Source organism: Heteronotia binoei, chromosome 15 (assembly GCF_032191835.1).
Source record: "Heteronotia binoei isolate CCM8104 ecotype False Entrance Well chromosome 15, APGP_CSIRO_Hbin_v1, whole genome shotgun sequence".
NCBI classification, from domain to species: Eukaryota; Metazoa; Chordata; class Lepidosauria; order Squamata; family Gekkonidae; genus Heteronotia; species Heteronotia binoei.
In genome coordinates, this window is record NC_083237.1 from 67688426 (window position 1) to 67706363 (window position 17938).

The 17938-nt window shown below is 49.6% G+C and overlaps 1 protein-coding gene and 1 non-coding gene across 2 annotated transcripts in view; both read left to right on the forward strand.

Annotated features, from left to right (window-relative positions):
• Nucleotides 1–17938, forward strand: part of PTCD3 (pentatricopeptide repeat domain 3) — a 54257-nt gene that overhangs the window by 14537 nt on the left and 21782 nt on the right. The window contains exons 8-16 of the mRNA XM_060255423.1: nucleotides 1371–1489; nucleotides 2320–2393; nucleotides 5175–5262; nucleotides 5359–5419; nucleotides 6633–6715; nucleotides 10992–11136; nucleotides 14543–14593; nucleotides 16540–16629; nucleotides 17324–17352. Coding sequence (XP_060111406.1) covers nucleotides 1371–1489; nucleotides 2320–2393; nucleotides 5175–5262; nucleotides 5359–5419; nucleotides 6633–6715; nucleotides 10992–11136; nucleotides 14543–14593; nucleotides 16540–16629; nucleotides 17324–17352 — 740 coding nt within the window. The remainder of the gene's footprint in view (nucleotides 1–1370; nucleotides 1490–2319; nucleotides 2394–5174; nucleotides 5263–5358; nucleotides 5420–6632; nucleotides 6716–10991; nucleotides 11137–14542; nucleotides 14594–16539; nucleotides 16630–17323; nucleotides 17353–17938) is intronic.
• On the forward strand, nucleotides 6418–6563 carry LOC132584918 (small nucleolar RNA SNORD94). The gene has a single exon (XR_009556293.1). It is a non-coding gene; the product is annotated as a small nucleolar RNA SNORD94 (small nucleolar RNA).

A 17938-nucleotide genomic window follows, 5' to 3' on the forward strand; every position in this document is an offset into this window, starting at 1 on the left:
TGGGGTGCCTCAGGGAGCAGTCCTCTCCCCGATGTTATTTAACATCTATATGCGCCCCCTTGCCCAGATTGCCAGGAGGTTTGGGCTGGGTTGCCATCAATATGCAGATGACACCCAGCTCTATCTGCTAATGGACGGCCGGCCCGCCTCCCCCCCGGAAGACCTGGACCGGGCGTTACAGGCTATTGCAACGTGGCTTAGGCTGAGTGGGCTGAAGTTGAATCCGGCAAAGACAGAGGTTCTCTGTGTGGGTCGCGGCGCTCCAGGGGGGGAAATATCTCTCCCGACCTTCGATGGTGTGCAGCTAAAGGCGGCGCAGCAGGTGAAGAGTCTGGGTGTCTTGCTGGAGCCTTCATTATCAATGGAGGCCCAGATAACAGCAACTGCCAAGTCAGCATTCTTCCATCTGAGGCGGGCAAAGCAGTTGGCCCCTTTTCTGGAGCGTCGGGACCTAGCAACGGTGATCCATGCGACGGTCACCTCACGATTGGACTACTGTAACGCCCTCTACATGGGGCTGCCTCTGTGCCGGACCCGGAAGTTGCAGCTAGTGCAGAACGCGGCGGCCAGGCTACTGCTCGGTCTCCCAAGATGGGAGCACGTACGGCCGGGGCTACGCGAACTGCACTGGTTGCCGATTGTATACCGGGTCCAGTACAAAGTGCTGGTTATCACCTTTAAAGCCCTATATGGCCGAGGACCAGCCTACCTGAAGGACCGTCTCTCCCCGTATGAACCCCAGAGAGCACTGAGGTCAATAGGAAAGAACAGACTGACTACCCCTGGGCCAAGACAAATTAAACTACAGAATACCCGCTCTCGGGCCTTCTCGGCCGCAGCCCCACATCTCTGGAACCAACTCCCAGAGGAGGTGCGGGCCCTGCGGAACCTTGCTCAGTTCCGCAGGGCCTGCAAGACCACCCTTTTTAAATTAGCTTTTATGAATGATTGAAGTATAAATCAACAACAAAGAAAATCCGCCATCAGTACTAATCAGATAGCGTCAATGATAGTATTATACTTGTTTTAGTTAATTGATTTAATGGGTTTTAAGGTTAATTAATGCTTAATTTTAATGTTTATAACGTAACTGTTCATAATGTAACTGTTTTATTGCTTGGTGCACCATTGGTCACCGCACTGTTAGCCGCCCTGAGCCTGCTTCGGCAGGGGAGGGCGGGGTACAAATAAAATTTATTATTATATTATTATTATTATTACTACCTCTTTGTACAGGTACTTGCGCAGAACTTCATTTATAAAGTTACACCTTTAGCCATGAGTCATCAAGAGATGAAAACGTGCATGTGAACTACGTGTAAGTGTAGAATACGTCTAAATCAATGTGTTGTTGGTTTTACTGACTTTAGGAATGACTGTATCTCTGGAGACATCGAACAGCCTTCTGGATCTCTTGTGCTTTTATGGAGACCAGGAACCTGGCCAGGCAACCCATTCTGCAGACAACGGGGGCGGCTTAGAAGAACAGGTGAGAAATAATAGATGGATGGGCATTGCTTCACTTTTGCTGTTGGAAAGCAGACTTCCAAGAGGGTCAGGATATTTTAAAAATCATTATGATTTCCTGTATCATAATTACCTCAGAAACAGAATCTTTGGTAGGTTCGAGCGGGGCTGCTTCCCTTTCCAGAGCTGACATTCCTGTTTTCCCCTTGCCCCAACACCCTATAGGAAAGAGCCCCTGGAAACCACCTCTTTGGTTCCTCTGGGTGCTGCTGGCGCTTCCAGTTCTGAGCCCATCAACTTTATGGGGGTCCCCAGAGTTTCTGTCACTGGGGAAACGGAGACAAAGTGTTCGCTCTCTCCCCACCCTCCCCACACCATGTATCACTTTATAAATCTCTATCCTGCCACCCTACAGTTATCTTTTTTTCCTAAACTGAAAAGTCCCAGCCCTTTGATCTTTCCTCGTAGGAAGACACTCCAGTGGTTACTGTCTTGCACACTTTATATTTTTAGAGTTGAGGCAAGCAGAACTGTACAGAGGGTTCCAAATACAGCCAAGCATTTAGATCTTTACAAATACCGAGACTTCCTTCCTGGACGGTCACCTCTAGGTCAGGCTCCATCAGGGCATCTGTGAGGTTGGGATTTTTTGCCTCACTTTGTCTCATGGAGCTTTGCTTGCTGTGCTTTACCTGCCCACCCCCACCCCCCCGCAAGTCTGGAGGGTTCCTCTGGGAGCTCTTAACCATCTGTTTGGGTTTTCATTACCCTGAAAAAGTGGTGTTCCCAATGTCAGGGAAATTACAGACAAATAACAACACCAGAGTGATACTCAAAATCTTCTTTTTGCAGGAGGAAGGTGTGGAAGTCCGAAAGCAGAGAGGCAGGACGTGGCGCCCTTCTGAGACCTCTTGTGTGAAGTGGAGGTATATATGTGGTCCCAAGAGTGCCTTGAGACATAGTTAGAGGTCCTGTATGAGGGAATCCGTCAAGAGTACTGTGATCCAACACAACTGAAAACATACCTGCCCCGTCTCCCACATGGCATCCCTTGAAGTTCTGGCAGGTGGCAATCGTATCTTCTCATAAACAGCCTCTTCTCGTAGGGCATGGTCTCCAGCCTCTCACCAGCTTGTCACCCTGTGCTGGACTCCTTCTCCTTCCTAAACTCTGGTGCCTCAGATAGAACGCAGCATTCCAGGTGAGGTCTGACCAAAGCACTGTGCAGCGGCACCAATACTTGGCATGACTTTGGCACTGTGTGTTTAGTGCTGTCAAGTCACTTCTGAAATGGGGACTCTGTGGATTAAATCATGTCCTCCTCACCATCCAGTTGCTAAGAGCCTTGCTCAGGTCCTCGTGGCTTTCTTGCTGGAGCCCCTCCATCTTGTGATGAGCCACTTTTCCTAGCATTGATTGACTGCTGTTTTCTCGTTATCTGACCAAAGTGTGAGAGCTTCAGTGTAGCCATTTTAGCTTCTAGGGAGAATTCAGGCTTGATTTGTTTTCTAGAACCCGCTCGGTTGTCTTTGGGGCAGTTCATGGTATCCATGAAACTCTCCTCCGACACCACCATGTTTTCTCCCTCTCTGCTTTCTCCATTGTCCAGCTTGCACAGCCAAAGGCAGGAATAGGGACTCCCATGGCATGAATGGAGTTGGTCTTGGTCTTCTGGCTCCTTCCCAGCTGCCTTTCCTGGCCTCTGGCTTCTTGGGGGCAGCTTCCTTTTGGGGGATGATGGAGCCAAGGAGTAGGAAACCGTGAAGAACTTCCATGTCTTCACTGTCAGCCTCTCATTCCCCAGGAGTTGTCATGTTTGGCTTCTTGATGTTCAGTTGTTGTCCTACTTTGGCACTTTTCAGCCTTAACCTTCATCAGGAGTCGTTTCAGCCCTTTTACTCTTTTTTGCCAGTAATGTGGTGTCATCTGCATATCTCTGATATGGTTGAGTACTGGCTGTTCATGTTCCTTCCACCAGTTTTCACTCCGTTTTCACTCATTTCCGGCTTTCCTTATATGCTCTACGTATAAATTGAAGAGAGAGATGAAGTGTGTTGTTGCCTGACACCATTTCCAGTGGAAGACCTTTCTGTTTCTCCGCCTTCTAACCGCAGCCTCTCGTCCAGAGTACTGGTTGGGCATCCGAACAGTCAGATGTTGTGGCATACCCACTGCTTTTAAAGCCAGCCATAACTTTTCATGATCCACGCAGTCAAAAGCTTTGCTGTCATCAATGAAATGCAAGCTGGTTTTCTTCTGAAATTAGTCCTATTATTGATTGATGGGGTTCAAGTGGGCAGCCGTGTTGGTCTGAAGCAATAGAACAAAGCAGCAGACAAGTTGCACCTTTATTCATTTTCACTGCAAAAGCATTCTCACACCACGTTGTGAACAGATGAGGGAGCCTGTGTATTTAGGGAGTATCTCTGAAACACAGCAAACCTTTTCCAGTACCATAAATATTCTTCTGCCAGATGGCGATACCTACGTGTTCTCTAGCTTGTAAATAATGGAGAATAACCTGACATTTGACCAGCCATCTCTAATCAAGGAATGGGGCTTGACATACTGCCCCCCCCCTCAGTCTGGCCTCTGGGGTTTGTGCGGATGTTTGGCATAAAACTGTTTGATTAGTAACAGAACTTTTACATCCGTCCCAACCACCCATTCATCGTGTGATTGCAGAAAATGCTTCCATCTGATCAAGAAGTACAACACTCCCCTTTTCATTTTAGCATCTAAAATCTCCCCCGCTTCATGATGATTTTGGATCCCAATGGGGATCGGGTCTGGGGCTGGCGGTCGAGGGTGCCAACGTGTTGCACCAGGGTCTCTCCGGAGTAAACTGAAATGAAAGACAGGGTGAATTTTACTAAACATCTTACGTAAATCCAATTCTACAATTACTTTGTTTATAATCCGTTTTATACGAAAAGGTCCCAAGAACTTGTACACCAATTTCTTAGATGACTGCGAAAGAGGCAGATTTTTGGTGGCTAAAAATACTGTCTCCCACTTTAAAGTCCCAAGTGGGGGAATGGGTTCTAGCATAATGTTTTTTATAAGACTCTTTAGCGGTGTCCAGGTTTTCCTGGATGTTAGTCCAGACTTGCCCTAATTTGTTTCACCATTGTTCGAAGGAGGGTAGTTCCAGTGCTTCCCTTCCTGGCAGTAGGGTTAGGAGTAGTCTTGGTGAAGCCGTGCACACTGTAATTGTATCCATACTCCACGAACAGGAGCAACTTTATCCAGTTAGATTGTTGATGATTCACGAAACACCGTAAATATTGTTCTAGCACTGCGTTCGTGTGTTCTGTCTCTCCGTTCTGCCAGAAGTTCTGTTCGTGTGTTCTGCCAGAAGTTGGCAATGAACTGAGACCCTTCCTTCCTGAGGCATGGCGGAGGGGAGCCCGCTTTTAAAAAAACAGTCAATTAATTAAAAAGTCCAGGCGTCATGTGGCTGCTTTTGAGCTCATGTTCAAATGGCAGCTGCAGGCAGGAGCCTTCTCCTCAGGAAGTGCTGGCGTAGAGGAGGATGCCGAGGCTCAGCTGAAGGGGGCAGTAGAGAGAGAGAGGAGTTTGGAACCTTCTCTTAGACAGGATGCTTGTGACAAGGAAACTAACCCATTTCCTTTGCAGATCTTTTTAATATTGTGTATTTGAGCGACCTAATGCTGTGAAACTCCCTTCCCGGCTTTCGAGCACAGGGAGAAGAATGCTGCGGAGAGGGTGTTCAGCCTCATGCCAGAGAAAAATGCCCATTCCTATTGCACAATGATCCGGGGGATGGTGAAGGTAGGTCATCACCATTGAATACCTGCTGCTTTCCCCAACAGAGTCAGGAGAACAGTCCCCAATGTTGTTATTGTTCTTATTTTGTTCTGTTTTCAGCATAGAGCTCCCGTGAAGGCTTTTGACATGTACACGGAGTTGCTGAACAACAGGCTGCAGGGTGAGTCTTGTTTTTTTTTAATAAACAATCATTATCAAAGATTGTCCAATGTCCTTTTATTTTCCACTCTTTTTCTACGTATCTTTTGAACTTCTTCCACTCCAACTTAAAAAGTTCCAAATCATAGTCTCTTAATTTTCTTGTTAGTTTGTCCATTTCACTCCATGACATAACTTTTATAATCCAATCCCATTTCTCTGGCATTTTTTCTTGCTTCCACAGCTGCGCATACAATGTCCTAGCAGCTGAGAGCAAGTACCATATTAAAGTTCTGTCTTCTTTTGGAAATTTTTCCATTTGTAATCCCAGCAGAAAAGTATCTGCCACTTTCTTGAATTCATATCCCAAAATCTTAGAAATCTCTTGCTGAATCATTTGCCAAAACATTTTAGCCCTTTCACAAGTCCACCACATATGGTAGAAAGAACCTTCATGAGTCTTGTTTGGGGGGGGGGCACCAGAGGCCCACATCAGCCTGGGAGGGGCTTCAGAATGAGCGCAGGAAGTATTGCCCAGTGACACGAGCTGTGTTGCTTCTCCCACTTAGATTGATATGAACCCCTTTATCCCGGCCCCCCTCCCCCGACTCCTCAGGGGCTTTCTCTGCAGCTCCTCCAGGCCTGTGGGACAGTCGGAAGGGCCGGCTGGTCTTTTGCGCTCCCATCAGACCTGTAAGGCTGAAGATTTTAAGAGACCCTTTGGAATCTCTCAATCTGTCGTGGAGTCTGTTGTCCTTGGAGGCAGGGTCTCTTTGGGGTGTCATCTGCAAGTTTTCTGCTGCTTTCTGCTCTAATTTATGTGGTCTTGGGACCCACCTACCTTGGAAAAAGGCAGGCTTGTGAATGCTCTGAGAGCATGACTAAGATGCCCTGGCCTGGTCTGTAATGCACAGGCCCATGTGAGTGCTTTGCCATTGTTATCACCATGTTACAGGCTTGACAGAAAATTGAATGGGTAATGCTTTGGTGGTTGTTTGCTTCTCCTTTGGATTTTTGTTTGTGGCCGTGATGATTGGCGCAGGGGTACTGACCTCAGCTAGATCATGGGAGCTGAGTGTGAGCTGTCTTGTGCTCCAGCACGGCTGGCGTGTGGCTGGCTGTCTGGGGAGCGGCTTACATGACAACTCTGCCTGACACTGAGCCACCTGACACAGGTTTGCAAATGTGCACTAAACAGCTGCTTGGAGTATAACTGCCTTTCCAATTTTTCACAGGCGATGTGCATACCTTTAATGCATTAATTTCCTCAGCTGTGGAAGTGAAGAATAAATATGTTGAAAGATGGAACCTTGTGGAAGTAAGTGTGCTGGAGGGGGGAGAGTTTGCAAGCATCTGCCTAGGTCACTTTCTCCACTCTGGGTGGGCCACACCATTCTCCTCTCCTCCACTTGATCCGCACAACAACCCTGTGAGGTCGGTGAGGCTGAGAGAGCAGGACTGCCCCTTCCTCAGCTCCTGCCACCAGCTCCAGCGTGGGGGAGGATTCAAAACATCTCCCCGATCATGAGTGGGCCTTGCAGCTGACAAATGCCAACCTTCTTTGGTGATTATTATGTGCAAAAAAAGTGTATGCCTGTTTTGAACCTTTGTTAAATTTATGCTAAAAACCTTCCTGTATAGGTTATATTCCTTACAGAGCATGAATTGCTAAGGTGAGATCTGAGTTCAGATTCTGAAACCTTCAAAGGGGCAGGATTGCTTTGAGATTAAGGCATTCTTCATCCCTCTGACCTCCGGTGTTGTTTTGCTATCAAAAGTTGCAGCTGGCGTCTGGGGACTCTGTCGAGTTGTCAGGCAAGAGACGGCCAGAGGTGGGTTGCCTCCTGACCCTGGTGCTCCTGGGAGGTCTCCCATCCAAAGGCTGACCAGGCCCAACACTGCTTAGCTCTGAGATCTGCCAAGATGGGGCTGGGCTGGGCCCTCCAGGCTGGGATGGATGTAGTGGGGGGGGGGGCAGCAAATGAATCCCAGCGGGTGTGTGACAAAAGCTGAAACAAGTCATTACAGGTGGAAGTTTAACACCAGATCAACCCATGCAAAAACAGTGCTCAAAACCACATTTGAACACTATAATTCCATAACCTGTAAAATTTCTAAACATTCCACTGAATGTTTAGAAGGTACCACAGGTCAGACCAGGAGGTGAGTATCCTGTTGGGACAAAAGCAGAATGAGATGTGTATAGCGAAAACACGATTCTGCTTCCTTCCAAACAACAATGTGACAAAATCATGCACAAGGAACCAAAATGCAGCCCCAAAATCCAGGAAGGATCCTCCTACATAATATTGAGACAAGCCATTTCATCCAAGATCTGGAGTTTTACACACTGGGACACTGTGCCCAAAACGGGGGGTGAGGTCTTTCCCACCAGCCAGTAGTTTGTTTAAGCTTCTTGAATTAAGGGGAAGGGTCTTCATGATCTCTTTCAAGATGGTGGAGACTGACCTCTCTCTTAGGGAAGCATTTACTGCTTCCTAGGCCCAGTTCAGTGTGACTGACCATAATGGGCAAGGTCAGGGACACTGGTGTGGGAGCTAGAGACGTCATGTTGGATCAGGCCAGTTGCCCATCCAGTGCAACACTCTGTGTCACATAAGAACATAAGAGAAGCCATGTTGGATCAGGCCAATGGCCCCTCCAGTCCAACACTCTGTGTCACAGTAGAACATAAGAGAAGCCATGTTGGATCAGGCCAGTGGCCCATCCAGTCCAACACTCTGGGTCACATAAGAACATAAGAGAAGCCATGTTGGATCAGGCCAGTGGCCCATCCAGTCCAACACTCTGGGTCACATAAGAACATAAGAGAAGCCATGTTGGATCAGGCCAGTGGCCCATCCAGTCCAACACTCTGGGTCACATAAGAACATAAGAGAAGTCATGTTGGATCAGGCCAGTGGCCCATCCAGTCCAACACTCTGTGTCACATAAGAACATAAGAGAAGCCATGTTGGATCAGGCCAGTGGCCCATCCAGTGCAACACTCTGTGTTACAGTAGAACATAAGAGAAGCCATGTTGGATCAGGCCAGTGGCCCATCCAGTCCAATACTCTGTGTCACAGTAGAACATAAGAGAAGCCATGTTGGATCAGGCCAGTGGCCCATCCAGTCCAACACTCTGTGTCACATAAGAACATAAGAGAAGCCATGTTGGATCAGGCCAGTTGCCCATCCAGTGCAACACTCTGTGTCACATAAGAACATAAGAGAAGCCATGTTGGATCAGGCCAATGGCCCCTCCAGTCCAACACTCTGTGTCACAGTAGAACATAAGAGAAGCCATGTTGGATCAGGCCAGTGGCCCATCCAGTCCAACACTCTGGGTCACATAAGAACATAAGAGAAGCCATGTTGGATCAGGCCAGTGGCCCATCCAGTCCAACACTCTGTGTCACATAAGAAGATAAGAGAAGCCCTGTTGGATCAGGCCAGTGGCCCATCCAGTCCAACACTCTGTGTCCCATAAGAGAAGCCCTGTTGGATCAGGCCAGTGGCCCATCCAGTCCAACACTCTGTGTCACATAAGAACATAAGAGAAGCCATGTTGGATCAGGCCAGTGGCCCATCCAGTGCAACACTCTGTGTCACAGTAGAACATAAGAGAAGCCATGTTGGATCAGGCCAGTTGCCCATCCAGTCCAACACTCTGTGTCACATAAGAACATAAGAGAAGCCATGTTGGATCAGGCCAGTTGCCCATCCAGTGCAACACTCTGTGTCACATAAGAACATAAGAGAAGCCATGTTGGATCAGGCCAATGGCCCCTCCAGTCCAACACTCTGTGTCACAGTAGAACATAAGAGAAGCCATGTTGGATCAGGCCAGTGGCCCATCCAGTCCAACACTCTGTGTCACAGAAGAACATAAGAGAAGCCCTGTTGGATCAGGCCAGTGGCCCCTCCAGTCCAACAGTCTGTGTCACATAAGAACATAAGAGAAGCCATGTTGGATCAGGCCAGTTGCCCATCCAGTGCAACACTCTGTGTCACATAAGAACATAAGAGAAGCCATGTTGGATCAGGCCAATGGCCCCTCCAGTCCAACACTCTGTGTCACAGTAGAACATAAGAGAAGCCATGTTGGATCAGGCCAGTGGCCCATCCAGTCCAACACTCTGTGTCACAGAAGAACATAAGAGAAGCCCTGTTGGATCAGGCCAGTGCCCCCTCCAGTCCAACAGTCTGTGTCACATAAGAACATAAGAGAAGCCATGTTGGATCAGGCCAGTTGCCCATCCAGTGCAACACTCTGTGTCACATAAGAACATAAGAGAAGCCATGTTGGATCAGGCCAATGGCCCATCCAGTCCAACACTCTGTGTCACATAAGAACATAAGAGAAGCCCTGTTGGATCAGGCCAGTGGCCCATCCAGTCCAACACTCTGTGTCACAGAAGAACATAAGAGAAGCCATGTTGGATCAGGCCAGTGGCCCATCCAGTCCAACACTCTGTGTCACACAGTGGCCCAAAAAACCAGGTGCCATCAGGTGGTCCATCAGTGGGGCTAGAAGTCCTCTCACTGTGCCTGCCCCCCAAGCACCCAGAATACAGAGCATCACTGCTACAGAAAGAGTTCCAACAATACGTTGTGGCTAATAGCCACTGATCATAGAGTTGGAAGGGATCTCCAGGGTCATCTAGCCCAACCCCCTGCACAATGCAGGAAACTCACAAATACTTCCCCCTAAATTCACAGGATCTTCGTTGCTGTCAGATGGCCATCTAGGCTCTGTTTAAAAACCTCCAATGAAGGAGAGCCCACCACCTCCCGAGGAAGCCTGTTCCACTGAGGAATCGCTCTAACGGTCAGGAAGTTCTTCCTAATGTTGAGCCGGAAACTCTTTTGATTTAATTTCAACCCGCTGGTTCTGGTCCGGCCTTCTGAGTCCACAGAAAACAATTCCACACCATCCTCTATATAACAGCCCTTCAAGTACTTGAAGATGGTGATCATATCACCTCTCAGCCTCCTTCTCTCCAGCTCCTTCAGCTCCTTCAACCTTTCCTCATAGGACTTGGTCTCCAGACCCCTCACCATCTTCGTCGCTCTCCTCTGGACCCATTCCAGCTTGTCTATATCCTTCTTAAAATGTGGTGCCCAAAACTGAACACAATACTCCAGGGGAGGTCTTACCAGAGCAGAGTAAAGTGATACCATCAATCACTTCATGTGATCTGGACACTATACTTCTGTTGATACAGCCCAAAATTGCATTTGCCTTTTTAGACACAGCATCACACTGTTGACTCATGTTCAGCGTATGATCCACTAAGATCCTTTTTGCGTGGACATCTGCTATGATTTTGGGGCTGCTGCAAACCTACAGCGTTTGAACTTGGACAGACATTCTGTAGCTTTAGAAAAAGTATACTTGATTATAAAACTCTGGCTTCAATGGAGGGCCTTGGTGTGGTTCACCTGGATCAATATTGAGATCAGCGGTGGAGCAGTCCTCTTCCGTTGGGAGGGGGGGGTCAACTGAGAACCTGTCCTGTGGGGGGGGGGCGACCCCTTCATAGTGTTGAGCTGGCTCCAACTCCTGCTTCTTGGGTTCCTCTTCCAACAGAGCTTGCTGACAGAGATGGCGCAACAGAATGTACGGCCAAACCTGCTGACCTTTAACTCTGTGCTGAAGGTGCTGGGCCAGTGCGGCTCTTTGAGCAGGAGCCTGGCTTTGCAGACCTTGAGTGAGATGAGTGCCCTCCGGATAGGTAAGAGCGCCCCCCCCCCCCGCCAACCTCTGGTTCTGTGCTTCCAATGACACACTGCAGCTGCACAGACATTGCGTCCCTGGAACAGTCCATCCTGGCCGCGGGGGGTGGGGGGTGGGGAGGAAGGCATGGGGTGCTCATCCTTGGCCTGCCTGGAGGGCCCCTTGCCTGGCTGCTCAGTGTCGCTTCAGAGCTCTGCAAACAGGGGCTCTGTTGTGTCACATTTTATTATTGACATTTTCTGGGGGGAGGGTTTCTTTTGTACATGAGCCCCCACCAGTTTTGTTATGAACGGGACTTAAATGGGTTGCCTCAAGGCTTCCTGAAACAGGCAAGCAGGCAAAAGAAGTGAAACAGATGTGGCTGTTCTTGTTGAGTTGCTTGCAGGGAGTTGCATGGCAGATGACCACTGGGGAAGTGCTTCTTGCCTGCCTGCCTGCCAGATTGCTGAGGCCGGAGTCCTGACCTTGGCTGTCCAGCCCTGTGGCTCTAGCTGCTGAGGGGAGCAGGAAGTGGCTCATCTGGCCCCAAACATTAAGCAGCATGATGTGGGGAGGGAGATCTACCACCACCTTCCTTTCCGGATGCTGTTAGAGTCCACAGTCTCCTCTGGGGAGCCTCCATGAGTCTCCCTCACAACAGGCCTGTGAGGTTGGTTCAGGTGAAAAGGCTCAAGGAAGTTTCAGAGCAGAGAGGAGCTGGAGCCTGTCCCAGCCTGACCCTTCTGCTGCCCACTCGGCCTGATTCTGACCCGCCCACCCCCCCCTCCCGCCCCGGGGCAGCTTGGGCCTTTTTGCTCGAGCAGCAGGTTTCTTCCCGTCTTGATGGCTCCTTCTTGGTGCTTCTGGTCTCTTCAGTGTCCCAGGAGAGCTGCAGCTCGGAGAGCCCCGCCCATCTCGGCACCTGTGGCCTGGCTGCCTGGCCCTGCAGGGGTGGCGGCTGAAACCTTCTGCCATTCTGGCCCATTCTGCTCACGCTTTCTTTTAACGCCACCTCTCATTTGCAGGTTTTTCTGCAAGTTTGTCTAAAGAGATGTTTCCTCTCTTCCAGAGGATTGTGTGGATTGGCAGAAGGGGCCACGCTGATGTGGCTCTATAGTGTGGCCACCCTTTAATTGCCACAGTAGCTCTGGGGCCATCTCTCCCCACCAGTGTGGGGCGCGAGCCAGCCCTTCTGCGGAGGCGGGCAGAGGAAGGCCCCCCTCTCCTGACTTCTCTCTGGCTGTCTCTTCATTCAGGCGAGAGGGCGCACTGACTGGCCCTGCTGAAGAGCGGCTGCCCCCTGCCATGGCTCTGGGGGAGATGGAGGGGCCCCCAGCCCAGTGCCCCCCTCCAGCCCCTCCCCCCGGGCACAGGAAGGACCTGGAGGGCACAGTCCTTCTGCCGCTGCTCTCCCCCCCCCCCGTGCTGTGAGGGGCTCAGGCAGACCCTCCCCCACCCGCCTCCTTTTCTGCTTCTTTTTGCTGACACTCAGCTGGTGTCGTGAGGCCATTCTTCCTCTTCCCTCCTCCGCAGGCGCCCTTGTCTCCCGGAGGGGTGGCTCTGCCAGCTTGCTCTGGAGGGCGGTTTGGGAAGGCTTCAGGCAGCCGGATCCCACCTCCTCTCCGGCTTGTTCTGCATTGGGACCTGGCTGGCCTTGAACTCGGCCTCACGGTTCTTGCTTGACTGTCTCCCTCTGGGGGGGGAGGGGAGGTTATGAGTTCTGCCACCAAAGGTCTGTCCTGCCTGCTCTTGTGGGATTGTCTGGATGACCTCTCCTTCCCCCTGTGCACTTCACGGGCAGCGGCCAGCCGTCAGCAAGCCTGCTCACGGGTGCTCAGCCGAGGCAACTGACCGTACCACTGCTCTAGAGGACTTGCCAGCAGCTGGGCCGTCTGCAGCCTTTGCGGAGTACTGGCTCAGGCTGTGCAGCGGTGCTTCTGCTCTTCCATGGAGCCGGCCTGCAGCTCCTGAACGTGGCCACTCCCTGCCTCGCCAGCCCTTGCACTCAAAGAGTCCTCTCCTCCAGCCCCCTGCACAAATACCTCCCCCCCCACACCCCCAGTGTCCCCTGCTCCACCCTCAGAAGATGGCAAGACAAGAAACAGAACACCCCTCCAGAATCCCTGGACAGAGTGGCCTGGAGAAAGATGGCTGCCTTAATGAAGGGGAAGAAGGAGCATCCCCATTTCACCTCATTCTCCTCCCCACCCTTCACACAGACGTTCCCCATACTGATCCCGTTTCCCATGGCAGCTTTTTCTTGGCCACAGTCTCTGCCGGGGACTTCCCCACCCCCTCTGGGTGACTCTCAAAGGCCCTGCTGACCCCGTAGCTCTGGCCCTTTCTGTCCTGGGCAGAGAGACCCAGCACTTCCCTGCCCCACAGATCAGCAGCTGCACTGGCAGCATTCTGTGCAAGGCCCCCCTCCCCCCCACTGGAGAATTGGGCAAGGGAACGACGTGAGCACTGATCTCCTTCCTCCTCCGTCACGGCCAGTCCTGCATGTGCACACTGAAGGAGGGTTTCCCATCTAGCAACTCCACTCTGCATGAAACCAGTCCCAGCTCCCCCCTGACCCAGAGGCCCTGCTCTGGAACCTTCTGCCCTGGATTCCCTCCCCATCTGGGGCTTAGCGGGGCTGCGGCCGAGGGAGCCCAGACCCAGCCGGGCCTTCCTGTGGCCACGTTGCTGGTGGGGGGGGGGGGCCAGGCTCACAAAGGTTGTCTTCTTCCCCCTTGATATTGTGGTTCTTGTTTGTGTTTGGTCTAGAATGTCTGCCTTTCTGTTCCATGGAGAGACGTGGCTCTTTTTCACGTTTGCGCTTTATGGGCCCAGCTGTCTCCCTTCCCTTTTCTACTCAGCCCGGGGGAGTTTCGCACGCTGTTTGGCAATTTACGGGCCAAGGCTGGGATTCTGCGGAGCACGTGGGCTCTTCCTCTTTTTCTACATTTTTTGTTTTGTATTTGTGTTTTGTTATTTGTTGAGGTATGGCAATTAAGCAAAGAAAAATTTTAAAGACGAAGGATTCTGCATGATAAGGACTCGGGGTCTATTTTTTTGCATCTCGGAGGGAGTGCTACAGGTTTTGTCTTGTTTATGTAGTGCTGGGTATTTTAACTGTTTTTATCTGAATAACTGGGCAGGGGGGCGGAGCCAGAGTCCAGTGGCAGCCCCCGGTCTTCCAGGTGCCCCTGGACTCACCTTTGCTCTTGTGGCTTCAGACCAATAAGACGACCCACCTGGATCTTTTTTGTGGGAATCTGGGCTCAGGTCTCGCCTTTCTAACATGAACAAATGAAGAAGTGGCTCAAACAGCCAATTAATTTGGCCAGACACGTCAAAATTAAATACTACTCAGTTGGCAAAGAGCATATTATCTTTTCTGTCCCCCAGTTCAGTAATCCCTCTGTCTCCCTTCATTTCAGAACCCAGTTTGGCAACCTATGACCATCTCCTGGGCATATTTGCTAGATCTGGTAGGTAAACTCTGGGCCCCTTTGGGGGTAACCTGCTTCTGTGCTCTCCTGGGGCAACTGCTGTGGTTGGAATCCCGGCTCCCAGCCATGGCCTTTGCCACGGGCTCTGCTTTTGTTATGAATGCCTGGATCTCCCCCCCTTTGCTAAGAAGCCCTGGTGCAGAGAAGCTGAAGGAAGGAGGCCTGTGAGCCAACTTGCAGTACAGCCGCCTGGAACTGAGGCTTGGAAACTCCCCTCCCCTCCCCACCCCACCCCCCATGCAGCCTGGGCTGCAGGTGCCCCAGTGGGGGGGGGGAGGCCCACCTTCCGCTCTGTTTGTGCCTTGGCTGCAGCCACAGCCTCACACCTTTTCTGTGAGATATCTGATCCTCTCAGAGTTAGTTTTCTTGGTTCTGTTTCAGATATGTTCTAAACCACCCCCCCAGTGTTTTCATACTACTTAGTGTATACAGTTAGTCATAGTAGTTTGTAGTAACGACACACAACTCAGAGATGAGGTTCACACACCAGTCTGTGCTGCTCTTCTGACAGTGGTGGTGGTTTTATTTTATACATTCACTGTCCCATACCACATACTGTCCAGGAGTTAACATCATAGCCACCATATTTTTCCAATCTTGAGAAATCACAGTGCATCCATTAGAGAGTCCTTCTAAAAGACTCTGCACATCGGTTCCCCTTATGCCCGTGTCTCTGATAGCCTTTTGAATTTCACTCAAAACGGAGTGCGGCAACACAGAACAGTTAAGAATCTGTCGCTCATTCTCATTCTGTGCAGAGGTTACTGGGCACACCGATAAAAGGTCAGGCAACTCTCCCCCTGTCAGCTGTTCAGGGCAAATAGACAACATTTCTGCCAATTCTGGAACATTTTCCAATTTAGCCTGATAAAGTTCCTTCTCCAAAACTTCACAGACCCTCTCCCCCTCTCTCTCCCTCTCTCCCTCTCCTCAGGATAGGCTTAAGGGGTCTGAACTCGCTGAGGCTGGGAGGGAAAGAGATCCTTGGCTTGGAGAGGACATCTCAGTGACGGTCTCAGTTTGATGTGTAGTGGTGGGGATGAACAAGCAAATGCTTGGGACTGTAAGGGGAAAGACTGAGCATAAAAAGGGGCTGTATTGGAATACCCCTGTCCATACAAGGGCTTACGATGCCACAGAGTTCCTTCCGTCCTTGGAGGAGACAATCCTTCAAACAGGCACTTGGAAACCAAAGTTTCACTGACTGCATTAAGCCAGCACATTAACCACTAAACTACCAGTTCGTTGGAAGAAGCATCAGGTACCAGTTTTCTTAAATTTATTTATTCCAGCATTTGGTGAAAACCTTAAATCCCAGCCAATGATTGATCAGTGTTATCTTTTAAAATCAATCTAGTTATCCTTGAACAGGCTAAATAAGAATCACGTTTCCTGCAGCAAATGCCAGCAGTGTATCCGTGTGACTGACTGTGACATGCAGCAGTCTTTATCAACAACCGGCACTGGTGCTGTCTCCTACACCCCTTGTCAAATAGTCCTGAGAAGGACTGTCTGGTTGATGGATTGTTTCTGTGGGTGTGGTGTAGCTCGGAGATGTGACAGTTGTCTGGCTGTCAGAAGTCCTCATTCTTCAGCGCTATCCAGAGTGCAGCATGAGGAGGCATGCTAGAATTGCACCCCAGGCCACGAATGTGATTGTGATGCAACCCGCCAAACTATTTCCCATCCATCATGGAAATGTGAGCATTGTGCTTTCCAGGGAGATGTGACAGAGCTCTTTGAACTCTGCAGTTGCAACTGAGTGGATTGAAAATCTGGGTATTAGTATTTCAGGGGATTGCCCAATCTGTCTGCATACCCTCTGTGTCAGCTTGGTTACATATTTTATATTTTTATATGCTTCCTGTGTGTAACTCTGCCAAACAATAAAGACAATAACCACAAGTGCCTGTATTATTCTACAGCTATATCTGCTCATGGCCCAACAGAAATTATCTATGAAATAGTGGATGAAATTGAAGGAAAGAACTTTTACTCCCAGGACCCAGCAGATGGTGAGTCTCTCTTGTTTTATCTTGCATGGATCCCCCTCCCCCAACAGCCAACTGGTGAGAGACTTTCAGATCTGCAGCCAACTGTATTCTCAAAAAACAAACTGTGCTTGCGGTTCAGAAGTTCCTACAAAGAATGCTGATGTGGAGACAGTAAATGAACTAGCTGCACTTTGAGAGCGAGGAGGGAGGGAGTGTGTGAGCCCCACAGAGACCACCAGGGACCCCGTCTGTCTCATTCCATCAGCCCCAAGAGGGAGGGAGGGAGGGAGGGAGGGAGAGACTGGTGGGCCTCCAGGTTCCAGGTGGCACACAAGGTGGTTCTTGGCACTTATTTTCTCCTCCTCGGCATTCTTGGAGGTTTGGATTGGCGGGGGTGGGGGGGTGGGATCATTAACAGAATAAAAAATGCTTTACTAAAGAACAGGTTCTGAGGTTCTTTGGAGAGCCCTTGAGGTTCAAAAGTGATAAAACATTTTTTTTTAAAGCTATGATAGTATGGGTGAAATGTCTCTCGGTTCTCCCAAGTCTGAGAAGTAGATTGGACTGTGTCCCAGTTTACAGTACTGACCTCCGCCAAACTCGTTGGTCTTCTGGCCTTTCAGTTTTATTTCAGGAATGCTCATGCCTGTCAAATTTGTGTGTTCTTTGTTGGCAGGAGTCCAGAGTTAACAGTTACTATTGTTTTCCCTTTCAGCAAACTTTTTTTCAAATGCTATGAGAATCGTAAGTCAGTTTTGATTTTTAAATATAATTCTGAATTTGTATTTCTGACTACCTGTAAGTCTAGAACTTGTGCTGGGTAAGTGCTGCCATCCAGTGCACTTGAATTCTTCTTGGATGAACAAAATTGGGGATTGAACTGGGGCAAAACACGCTTAGGTCATGTTTTATTTACTTACTTCACTTATAGACCACCTTTTCTGTTTGCTTTTAAAGAACTCAAAGATAAAGAAAGAAAGAAGCAAAAATAATAAGTAAGAAATAACAAAATAAATATACATCGATATCCCTCTTCTACATTTGCAATTTCAGTGCAGTTCATAGAAAACCCCAACCGTGCATGCGTTCAATTATTGTCATAATATTACAAATCCAGTCTTCTAATACTTTAATTTCTCTTCAACTTAATTGGAGAGCATTGTTTCCTTAGTTCCACCCAGTGAATATGTTATTACATTCATTTTGTATGTATGAGAGCCAGTTAGTGTAGTGGTTAAGTGCACGGACTCTTATCTGGGAGAACTGGGTTTGATTCCGTACTCCTCCACTTGCAGCTGCTGGAATGGCATTGGGTCAGCCACAGCTCTTG